The following is a 12,567-nucleotide window of genomic DNA, read 5'->3' as shown; positions in this document are numbered from 1 at the left end:
CTCTCTTTGCGCTTGATGGATCTACTGACTCCTTTAAGAAACACCTTAAGACGTTTCTATTTGTTCAGGCTTTTCCTTGAATTTCTCGAACTCCTGTGTTGTTCTCAGTATTATCTTGATCTTTAAAGTATGTACTTTTTTGAGTATTGTTTTGATTGTCTAAGCGCTTTGTGACCCTGGTCTCGAAAAGCGCTATATAAATAAATATTACTTACTTACTTACTTACTTACTTATATTTCATTTTAAAGATTATTTTTCATACAAATTCACTACCCAGGTTATCTACGGAGCGTCATCATGCTTTTGAAAGAAATTGCTTCTGAGATTCATGTCATTCTCTCCGAAAAGTCAGACAAAGTTACTGCATTTACTACGGATAAAAGAAGTTAGCGTCATCTCAAGAGGGTGGAAGAAGTGTGTGTTTTTCTTTTTTTAAATGATGGCATATGGACAATAGTTGTTCTCTGTTTGGACTTTTCTTCTCAAGCTTAGGACTATTCTTTTGATTTTTGATAAAGCACTGACTTTCATCTTGCTTGAAATTCTCTGATAAACGTTAATATGGTTGTGTCATTTTTAAAAGACCGAAAGTTAAAAAAGTTTCATTAAAATAATAGTAATTTGATGTTATTTAATATGAAGATACTCTGTCACAATATCACTGTGCGGTGAGCCATACGTGCAGCCATCATATTGCCTTGTTCAAACACAAAAATAATAGTTTTCTGAAAGTTATTAAAAGTAATATATAAAAAAGTATAAAGCCGTACTTTGATGTTAAAAAAAAACATTAATGTCACCTCCAGGGCACTGTACCTTTCAATTTAAAGACAGCAATATTGTTACGTAAAAAATATATAAGAAAATGGAATAATAAGTGATAAATAACGCATTAATGTCTTATCTATCTATCAATACAATTCCATCATAAAGTATCAACTATGTGTTGCCTGACATCTGCTGGTCATATTTCGAAACTGCGCACAACCCACTGCTGCTGTAAGTACAACTTTTGGCTTCAATTCGTACAGTAAACTATTAAAAAAATTAGATTAGATCAGTCATCATAAATAGAGAATTCATTAATTCTGCCAAATCATCGAAATCATCCATTTTGTTTACTTCAGCTAGCACTGAGGCTAGCTTAGCAAAATAAATATATATAGCTTGAGAAATCTTCAGCATTTGCGGTTTGAGACTTAACTTAATGATCAAAGGTTTGTGCAATAAATGTCCTGATAGATTATCACCTAATATTATTTACAATAATAAGTAAGTAAATAAGTAATAGTTATTTGTAAAGCGCCTTTCAAATGGTAGCTAACGCTAATGCTAATGCTAGCATAACTCAACATAGAACTATAGCTTTTGAATAAATATGAACGACATTCATTATATACACACTTGAATAATTTTAATTTTGTTTAATGTTATTGGAAATGTATCTGTCTTTTTTTGGATGAAATTACTTTGCAAAATGATCCTAAATACAGGCTTTTAGAACGTCCACAGACAAGTTTGTGGTTACACTTGTTAAAAACACTTTTTATTCCTCGCAGATGTTTGTCCCAAGTCTCTGGATTTTCTTTGTATTCTACCGTAACCTCGACGCCGACAAAACAACGGTGGTGCTGAACAAAACCATCTGTAGCGTCACGTGTGGTCTGGGGATTCAGACACGAACCGTGTGCGACGCCGAGAAAAACGAAACAAATATGCAGAGCTTAGCAGAGAATCTGCCTTTTCTTAACATCGTGGAGTCGTCGTGCCGCGTAGAGACCGTCGTCTGTCAGAAGTCGCTCAAGTGTGGGATCAGCACCAGGACGGTCTTCGTCGGAGAGAAGGTGGACATCGACTGTGTTGAAGAAGAGATCCGTGAGGTACTAGAGTCTTCCTGGAGGTAGGAATAGTTTTGTTTTGAAGTCATTACTGGTTCTGTTCTGTCCTGCAGCAGAGTGGGTTGGATAGTGTTGAAGGCACTAGAAAAGTCCAGGAACAGGATTCTCACTGAACCGCTTCCTTTATCCAAGTGGGAGTAGGTCCGATGCAGGAGGTGAAGGATGGCATTTTCCACACCAACTGCTGGCTGGTAGGCAAACTGCAGGGGGTCTTGCGCGTGCTGGACTTGTGGCCTGAGATGTTTGAGGACCAGCCGCTCCAGTGTCTTCATCAGCTGCGAAGTCAGTGCCACCGGTCTGTAATCGTTCAGCACACTCGGTCGGATCTTTTTAGGGACTGGAACGATACAGGAAGTCTTCCACAGAGTTGGTACTTTCCCCAGCCGTAGACTGAGGTTGAAGACTGGAGCGGCTCAGCTAGTTCAGCCGCGCAGGTCTTTAGCAGTGGAGCAGACACCTTATCAGGACCAGCAGCCTTCCCTGGACGAATCCTCCGAAGTACATCCTGTACCTGGAGTGAGGTGAAGCTGGGAAGTGGTTGTGTGGAGCTGGGGGGGGGCACAAGAAGGTGGGGCAGGTCCTGAGGCAGGCAGCAGTGAGGGTGAGGTGACCTGCTCAAACCTGTTGAAAAAGTTGTTCAGTCCATTTGCCTCCTCCACCGTGTCCACTGCAGTCAGAGAGGCCTTGGTCTTGTGTCCAGTGATGGTTTTAACACCATCCCAGACCTCTCTTATTTCTTCTCGGCTCAGCTTCTCCTCCAACCTCCTCCTGTAGGTGTCCTTTGCCTCCCTCAAGCATCGCTTCACCTCCTGCTGAGCTGATCTCATGGCGTCCCTGTCCCTGCTCCTGAATGCCACTTTCTTCCTGTTAAGGACATCCTTGACCTCCTTTGTTATCCATGTTAGTCTTTGTATCCTTTGTCTTTGTTGTTTTTCTTTCCTTGACCTATGTTCTTTGTCTTTGTCTTTAGACTTAGATTGTGTCATCTTGTTCTTCCTCTTTATGTTCTTCTTCTTATTTTATTTTTTATGTATTATTTTTTATTGTCTATGAAAAATTGCTGGCTATTGGTTAAAAACAATCAATAAAGTTTTACCTTAACTTACCTTACCTTCTTAGAAGCTCATTTTAAGTGAATATTCATATTCAATTGCTCTCTGATCTAGTTCAGAAACGAGTATAGTGTAGAGATATATTGTCAAACTAATAATTATTCACTTAAATATAATCATAAAAAGCATTTTAGCATGCTATAATAATAAGAAAATAATCATTGACAAGTCATGAGACTTTTATTAAATTTTTAATGGTTATTCACAAGTAAAACGACAGACAAAAAATATAAAATATAAGACGCTAATAGAGTTCAACAATTTTCACAGGTGTTGCCAATTAGGCGCCTCTCGTACCATCAGGTGTTGCCAATCAGGCGCCTGATTGGCAACACCTGATGGTAAGAGGAGATAATCAAGATCTGTACTGCCTAGAAAATACTAATAATACTATAACAATATTCAACAGTACTTTGTATTGTTTGTATTTTATTTTAAATGTATACATTTTCGGGAGGGCTTATAAATAATATTTTATGTGTATGTGGTTTATATTTGGATTAAGTGTGAATAAAATAAAATACACGTTTTTTAAATTTATAATCAATATTCACAGCATTTCAATATTTCTGCGTTTGCAATTGGATGAAAGCAGTCATTACGTCCTCTAAAGGAACAAATAAACTCTCCTGATGTTGACTGAGGACGAGAGGATGCGGTCCACTCCGGCAGCTTTTAAAGCCAATGTTTTGGACATATTCTGGTTTTAAAACAAATGAAAGCAGTTACGACTTCATGTGGTCTGTAAATTTCCGCAGAAATAATGAATAGTTTAAGATGAATCTGAATTATTCTAATTATTAGTAAAATGAGGCACATTTTTGTTGATATTGTAATATGATGGGTTATTTTTTCCCTCTGGATAATTGTTGGTATCTTTAAAAGTACATGATAACAATATTCTCATTGATATTTATTTTTATTTGCCATTGACTTCCACTTCAACCCTTATGTGGTGTTTGAGTCAAGGTGACCCGGTGGCCCTGAAAATAACACAAGGGATGCCACAAACACATTTTTTATTCCGGGGCACCTTGACCATGAGGCAACACAAGTTAAGTCGGTCAACTCACCAATATCTGCTCAAATTTTGACTTTGTGATGCTACTCTAAAGGATAGAATGGCGTCACGCCCGCGGCATCATAACCGTGGACGATTCCCTCTTTGCGCGCTGGGATGTACCTGAATCAAACCGATTGACTCTGAACCCTGTCAGAGAAGCAGATGCTGGTAAATACACTCTAATAAATGTTAAATATATTATTACAAATATTATGATACTTAAAACGCACATGTGATAGTCATTTATTTGACTCTCTGAGTTATCATCGACAGGTACGTATCGCTGTCTGATGCTGGACAAGGACCACAGGAGGGTGAAAAGGATGTACTGGGGAATCCGAGTTGTAGTTCCTGGTTTCATCAACCTCGACTACGAGAGTGCCCGGGCCCAGTGGGAACAGGAAGAAGAAGAACCCAGCGGACTTTGTGAAGACATGGATCTAGCTTACAAGGTGACACTATTATCTGAGTGGAAGTTAAAAGGTCCGAGTGTGAAGTGAGAGTAGATAAACGTCATCTTTTCGGTTTACAGGTGCTGTATGGCTTTGGCGGCGCCGTAGCTCTGTGTCTACTGATGTTTCCGATCATCTTCTTCGTCGCACGATTTCGGTAAAAGTACTTTGAACATTGCACTATTATTTAAGCTCGTATTTGGTAGTATATTCAATCAATCAATGCATTGTTTAGTTTGTTCCTGTTTATTTGCTCCTCTAAACTGTCCATCTTTAGTGTTTACAGATTTCAAATGTTCTGTTTAAATTCATATGGTCTTGTTTTTTTTTTTCAAGAGTTCACTGGTTCGAATCATTTTAAAGAAGTTAAATGTCTTTTTTTTCTAGTTCATAAAGAGAGAGATGATGTTTTAGGATACTAAGTTAATGCAATCTTAATGGTAGCTCTGTTCTAATTGTATTCATATTGTTGTGTATGCGAGTCTAAATAATAAATATTCAATGTTTTTCAAACTTCATTGGAGAATCCCTTTTATATAATCGTTGAAAGCACATTCATATGTTACTAATGAAAACAATGTCCGTCATGCAGAAAAACACCTACTCCATCCCCAGGCATCAGAGAGAGAGCGTGACGAAAATTAAACTTTGGCAGGGCAACTTTTCAAATCGTGATTTCGAGGGGTAAGGAGTCGAGATAGAGCCTCGGGTCTTTGGAATTCGTGTTCCTTTACCCTGAATTAGGTCGCAAAAAAAGTGCCTTAAAGATCACGATGGACCGTTACTATGACTTAACATGCAGACTGAGGCTGGGCAAATTTTAGTTTAAGGAAGTTGGCAGAAAGATTCAAAGTCGCGCAGAAATCGCCATTAGGAAACTTAACTTTTGCGCCCCAAAGTTTTAATTGCCGATTTTTAATTGGGTAAGGATTCGGGATTCAGCCTCGGTTCAAGTGGGCGAAAATTTTCCTCGACCCCAAATAAGTTGGGACTTACAGCAAAAAAAGTGACCTTCGAGGTCTGGGGGGAGGTTTCTATCGAGGCCTAAAAGTTACGATTTGTGGCAGAGTGGGTAAAATTCTGGAGATCACAGATCGACATCTGTACTTTGGCAGTGCAAAGTTTTGAGTCGTTTGGTTGTCTGAGGCCCCACTGCAACGTCCCAAAGTTGGCAAAAATAAGAAATAAAAATAATCGCCATTACCAAACTTCAACTTTGTATCAACTTTGCGCCCAAACAGGCGTAGTATATAAAATTGAATTGTTAGGCAGTTGTATAAAGGGTATCCATGCAAAACTTTCCCACTGATTCGAGGTCGACTTTTTTTATTTTGCCCCCAACTGTGTTGGGCTCCATTGTGGTGCCCAAACCAGATATGGCTGCACGAAGCTGGGTGAAGTCGTTGTGAAATTCGGTCATTTTCGTACACTAATGTTGCGTAGAAATAGCGATTCATTTCCTAGAGATTATATTTTTGCCTCTGGATGATCTTGAGTTGAAAATCCGGTATCTTGACGGCCCTGATAAAGACATTTTTACTTTGTTATGCTTTTCTTAAGGGTTGAACGGTGTTCAAAACGATCAAGACCAATTGACAAAAAGATGTCAAGAGTCCTCCAAAATCAGGCTTGATTGGCAGCACCTGATGCTACCAGAGGAAGCTCATAAAGAGTCAAGAGCAGCTGTTTGTCTAGACAGAGATTTGTCACATTGTCCATGTCTGCAATGCAGACACATGGCTCTGCAGCTCCACAAATGCAACATTTAAAAGAGGCTTTCTAATTAGACAAGATGTATTTTCAAGAAGCAGTTTTACAACTAAGGAATAATCTACCAAATATGATGTAGGGAAATCCTTCATGTTGTTTTTGCTGTTAACTGAAAGACCAGAGTTCTGGTTTGGCACATGGTAGTGATGGGTTGATGAGGCGTCATGAAGCGTTTCGACACGTTGCAAACATTCGGAACGTAGCTGAATGACGGCCTCGTTCAATTTAGAAGAACTGCGGAACCCGAGTGATTTAAATCTGGGGTCAAGAAGTGTTGCTAGTGTAGCGGGTCCCAGCAGGGCCTTCGCTGACAGGATAATCCTGGAAATACAATGGACATGGACGACACCGGACAACAAGTGCTCATGAACCAAGTCTCTTGGATTATTTTATTCACATATTTTCATTAAATTGCGCACTGCAATCGTCTTTTTGTTATTTTCCTTTTTCGTTAAAGCAATGGTTTAAAAACCACATTCAAAGTTCATTTACATAAATGTCAATTTTACAATTTCCCTTTTAAAACGATGTATTTTAATCACTAATCATTTTCTCGTTATCAATCATTCATTCACTTCCAACATACACCCTTTTATTCTTTCATCAATAATAATCGTACATGAAGTACAGTAAATGCATTAAGTTTACACTTAATAAAACAAAATGAATCTCTTTTAGAACAGAATAGAATAGAAAAGCTTTATTCATCCCCAGAGGGGAAACACACTTTCACAACAGCGCAGTTGAAAAAAATAAAGTGCAAGGAAAAAAGAAATAATAAAAGAGATAATACAAAATAAAAACGATCTTAAGAATATACAAATTATTTACAAAATTAGAAATTTGACACTATTAACAAAATAAAATAGAATTAAAATAAAATAGAATAAAAAACGGAAAAAAAAAAAAGATAAAAAGCACACGAGAAGAAAAACACACTATGGATTAGCATCAGGATATTTAAAGTAGAGAGTTAAATATCCTGACACCAGTTGGGATGAAGGACCTTCTATAACGCTCCGTCCTACACTGGGGGTGCCTGAGCCTGCCACTGAAGGAGCTGGCCAGCTCCTCCACGGTCAGGTGCAGTGGGTGAAGAGCGTTGTCCCTGATGGAGGATAGTCTGGAGAGTGTCCTCCTCTCTCCCACCTCCTCCACGAGTCCAGCGAGCGGCCCAGGACAGAGCCGGCCCTCGTGACCAGCCTGTTCAGTCTCTTCCTGTCCCGGTCCGTGCTGCCTGCTCCCCAGCAGACCACAGCGTAGTGGATAGCAGAGGCTACCACAGAGTCATAAAAGGTCCTTAAAAGTGGTCTGCACACTCCGAAAGACCTCAGTGGAGGTGGAGGCGACTTCGGCCCTTCTTATACACGGCGTTGATGTGTGTGGACCAGTTCAGTTTATTGTTGAGGTGAACACCCAGGTATTTGAAGCTGTCCACCAGCTCAATGTCCGAGCCCTGGATGCTCACCGGTTGATGTGGTGGAGACTTTTTCCTGAAGTCAATCACCATCTCCCTTGTCTTACCGGAGTTTAAGCAAAGGTAGTTGCTCTCACACCAGTCAACAAAGTCCTTGATGACTGACCTGTACTCCAGCTCGCCCCCCCCAGACACGCAGCCCACAATGGCCGAGTCGTCAGAAAACTTCTGGAGGTGACAGCTGCTGGAGTCATAGGTAAAGTCCGCCGTGTAGAGGGAAAAAAGGAAAGGTGACAGCACTGTCCCTTGAGGCACCCTAGTGCTGCAGATGGTCACCTCAGACCTGCAGTCCTGCAGCCTCACATACTGCGGCCTGTTGGTGAGGTAGTCCATCGTCCATGCTGCCAGCTGTGTCCCAACTCCTGCGTCCTCCATCTTCTTCCTTAGCAGCGCCGGCTGGATGGTGTTGAAAGCACTTGAGAAGTCAAAAAACATGACTCTCACAGTGCTACCGGCGGCTTCCAGATGAGTCAGTGCCCGGTGCTGCAGGTAGATGACGGCGTCATCCACCCCCATCTTTGGCCTGTAGGCGAACTGCAGCGGATCCAACGCAGAGCTTACCGTCGTGCGTAGCTCGCGGAGTACCACCCTCTCCAAGGTCTTCATCAGATGGGAGGTCAGGGGGACTGGTCTGAAGTGGCTCGGCTCCTTCGCGTATACCGCCTTGGGAACCGGAACCACACAGTAGGTCTTCCACTGGACCGGGACCTTCTCCAGTTTGAGGCTCAGGTTGAAGATGTGTGTGACCAACTCACAAAGTTGATCAGCACAGTCCCTGAGCAGTCTGGGGCTGAGTCCATCTGGTCCAGCAGCTTTCCTGATCTTCAGTCGCCTTAATTCTCTCCTCACCTGTTCAGATGTAACAGAGAGAGGTGGCTGTGGGGGGTTGGGCAGCTGAGGCAGTAGGGCGTGTTGGGGGGGAGAAAGGTGCAGTTTAACTAGCCAAAATCGTTTAACATTTATTTTTTGCACACGCTTTTAACCAGGGAGGCGCCTATAACTGGTCTGAACTTGCACCACTAGTGATGGCGAGATGATGCCTCATGAAGCACTGAAGCCTCCCAGCCAAATAGTTCATTTTTGGAGCAAAGCCTCGTGAGGCTTCATTTGCACGACCATGCCATCATGTGGACAATTGGGAGCATTGCATCTTTGTGCGCAAATGATTCTGATATTAAAAAAATGTGCTTGACAACCTTGTTTTTTTTTAATCATTTTTATTTAAAAAAAGCAATTTTCCTACAGTACTGGGCTTTAGCCGGTTTCTTTTTTTACTGATTATTTCCCCGGCTTTGGAAAAAATCCTTTCGCAGGTGACGGATGAAGCCGGGGTACACAGTATTTTCATGGCCAGCTGAAAGAGAGATGGGTGGATATTTTTACATTTCACCCAGTACTGTAGGGGGTCCTCGTTTCTTTGAATATTGTGTTCATTCACCGCCACCGTAGCATCAACCATTTCATTCCTCGGCCTGGTCTGCTGTACTGTGGCATCTTTGCTTCCTAAACCAGAAAAGCTGCATGTAAGTGACCACATAAAATAACAAAAGGAATGTTTATAATTAACCGATTTTTAAAGGGATTACCTTGAGTACCAGGCCGAGAAGCTTCTGCTGAGGAGGAGGTTGCATTTTCTGAGGAGGAGGAGGATGCCGCTGCTGATGCTGACGGCATCGCAGAGCTCCTCATAATAGCTGCAACCTCGGAAATTAATCGTTTCTCTGCCTCCTCAGCTTTGTGTTGACTGACGAACCCTATTTTTTTAAAACAAGGGTCCAACAGTGTAGCCAGTGAGGTCAGGCTCTGTTGTTGGTACAGATACAGTTTTTCTCTCAGGTAATGTCTCAGACTTTCTGCCAAGTCTCGACTCTCCTGAGTCTGTAGGAATCCAAGGTCCTCCTCCTCCATTGCATGGTGAAGCATGGCTAGGAGGGGGATGACCTTGGATCCGGAAACCCTCTTCTCTCCAGAAAGCTCCACAGTTGCCTCATGGAAAGGAGACAAAACCTAGATAGACAGATGTAAGAGAGTAAATAATAAATTAAAGTAAATTTAGGTACCTTAAGGCAATCTGCTATGATTGTGAAGCTTTCTGATGTAATTGGCGGGATATCGGTGGGTAATCCCGCCTTGCAGCTCCAACTGGCTCCCTGAGGTCATATATCCTCTGGAACATCTGGTAGGTGCTGTTCCAACGTGTGTCCACCTCTTGCACCAGCATTTTTGGTTAGTCACCGTAACCAGTCTCTCCTAAAAAAATGGACGAAACAAAAAAGTAATTGATTCAAGCACAACTGAAGCAGCAACTTAAACAAATATTTCACCAGAAATCAGTCGGATAAAGAACTCTCCTTTGCAGTTGTGCTGCTCTTGAAATATCCCACAATTCTGCAGGATTGTGCCCTTATTGAAGAAAGCAAAGGGTTTCGCTCCAGTGTTTTCTTCACACAAAGGTTGATGCAATGTGCGACACAATGTGAATGACGCACATTAAGTGCCTTTGCACATGCACCCATGTTAGCTGCACCATCCGTCACAAGGCCTGTAACTTTGCCAGTTATACCCCATTCAGACATCAGTGCTGCTTTTACTGTAGCCAAATTCACCGCTGTGTGAGGGAAATGCTGCACCCCTAAAACAACAGTTTGTAGTGAGATGCTTGCATCTATAAAATGGCATGTCACAGCAAGATACGAGTCAGTGTTCAGGGAGGTCCACATATCTGCAGTCAAGCTCACAGCCGTGGCTTGAGAAACAGATCATTTGGCCCTCTCCATCGAAGCTTTAACAAGCTTTTTGAACCCTTCATCCTCCACAACTGTGAAGAGTCCTCAATGATCAATTGAACCAACACCTCATCCACAGCACTCCTCTCTCCTGAATAAAACAGCAAATAAAATTAATATAAAATGACAAACCGTAGTATAGTAAATAAATGACTTTGAAAGAAGCCATCAAGCTTGCCTGACGTTGGTTCAATTGTCTCGATGGTCGTCTCCAAGCTCTCATGCAGGGCCCTATAATGCCTCGGCATTGATGAAGTGTTGTTGTTGTATCCAATTTCTCAAAATGAAAAAAAAAAAGATGGATATAAGTACAAGGCATGTCCAATGGAAACTATATATATATATATATATATATATATATATATAATAATGGGTGTCTGTGAGTATATATTTCAACATCATTATACCTTACTAGGAGAGATCTACTCAAAATGCTGCCACACAGGGGAAAAACGCCTTTTTCTCGCCGGTTCCATGATACTAGTAGTAAACCAAAGTTTGCTATAGTCAACAATCCGCCAATCCAAGAGATGTGGGGGAAGCTCCATTGCGTTTCGCGGGAAGTTCACGAGCGATTACCGAACCGGTCACGTGACGGGCTGGACAAGACAAAACTGATAAGACCAAGACTCCGAACAACCGACAATAAAAGGCAACATAATCTGACATGACAATAACACAAGGCGAGAAAACGAAACGGAGCAAAATGCAAAGGCCACACAAAACGATAAAAAAAGAGAGGGAGAGTCTGAGCTAGTCCTTTTTACCCTTAGCTTTGATCTTGGACCTAAAAATGTTCAATCAGTTTAAAGCTTTCCCAGAAGTTGACACTTATCAAAGCCTTTAAGTCCATTACTTCCTGAGTAATTAATGTTGTTACTTCTATGATATCAAAGCAATAATCATTCCATTCCATTGTTCTTAACTGTTCTCCCTTTTCTCTTTGTTTCTTTCAATAAATCCTATAAAAAGTAAGTCAGTTGCCTTTACAATTTTTCATTTTTTTGTATAATCAATTTAAGAGCCTCTTACTCAGTAAAGATAATTAATCACGACAAGTAGTAACTTCAGTAAATAATATTGATTCAAACTAGTGTTTCTTAATTAATTATCATCCACGTAAATGTAATAGTTTCCTTTGGTCTATAAAACAAGGGTGGTGCTCCAACTTCAGGTAATTTTACCTAGAGGCAATTTTAAAGTTAAATTGACCAGAACTTGGATGTTTGGAAAATAAACCTTTTTATAAGGCATATATAATTACTACAATGAGTAATGGAATAAAAATGTACTCATACATTAAAGTTGGCATAAAGAAATGAATAATACAATAAAATCTAAACTACCAAATCTAAACACCATTTTCAATATAATTTCTTGTATAATATCAGCTTGACCACTTGGTGAGGTCAGGCACCAACTATGGCCCTGCAGAGGTCATTGGACCAGACGTGTGCAACCTCTGACTCCATCTATGGATCCCTCTGACCTAAAGTAATACTTTAAAACTGATTCTACATCTTTGTTTGAAGACCTTTTTTCTTATCTCTTTTTCTCCTTCATTTTATGGGTATTGGTTTTCATAGTGGTTTTACATATTTTCTTTTAATGATATTTATATAAATATATAAATATCACACATATCGCACATTTTCTTTCCATCATATACTTAATATAATTCAAGAAAGTTTATGATTTATATATGTGTTGGTTCAGTTTGAATTTTCTTCCTCCATTAACTTTCTCAATGAAAAATGTTCATTGTTCAACAGCTCTTACATGAATAAGCTACAGTAGTTAATAATGATGATGATAGGAAGGGTTTAAATCGTGGTTCACCAGAACTGGACCAACGTGCATCTTTCAGACTTTTAATCTATGTCCTGATCTGTAGGCAAAATAATTTATTTGAATCATTAAGAATATATTTATTTTATTCAAATTTGGATCATTACCGTACATGACACGTCAGCTGGACACACACCCATATTTACTTCCTCAACCTCCT

General features: G+C 40.4%; 1 protein-coding gene across 2 annotated transcripts; it reads left to right on the top strand.

Annotated features, from left to right (window-relative positions):
* Positions 1–868: 868 nt before the first annotated feature.
* Positions 869–4,694, top strand: tmem81 (transmembrane protein 81). Of its 2 annotated transcripts, XM_087782108.1 has the most exons (5): positions 869–1,000; positions 1,561–1,901; positions 4,127–4,242; positions 4,348–4,526; positions 4,607–4,694. In XM_087782108.1, the coding sequence occupies exons 2-5, from the start codon at positions 1,561–1,563 to the stop codon at positions 4,685–4,687; spliced, it is 717 nt and encodes a 238-aa protein (XP_087638234.1). In that variant the 5' UTR covers positions 869–1,000; the 3' UTR covers positions 4,688–4,694. The 2 variants fall into 2 exon arrangements, with proteins under 2 accessions (XP_087638234.1, XP_087638235.1); XM_087782109.1 differs by lacking the exon at positions 869–1,000 and having other exon boundaries at positions 1,544–1,901.
* The last annotated feature ends 7,873 nt before the right edge of the window (positions 4,695–12,567 follow it).

The sequence above is a fragment of the Callionymus lyra genome, chromosome 19 (assembly GCF_982586985.1).
Source record: "Callionymus lyra chromosome 19, fCalLyr1.hap1.1, whole genome shotgun sequence".
NCBI classification, from domain to species: Eukaryota; Metazoa; Chordata; class Actinopteri; order Syngnathiformes; family Callionymidae; genus Callionymus; species Callionymus lyra.
The sequence above is the reverse complement of the archived record's forward strand: the minus strand, read 5'-3'. Positions and strand labels throughout refer to the sequence as shown.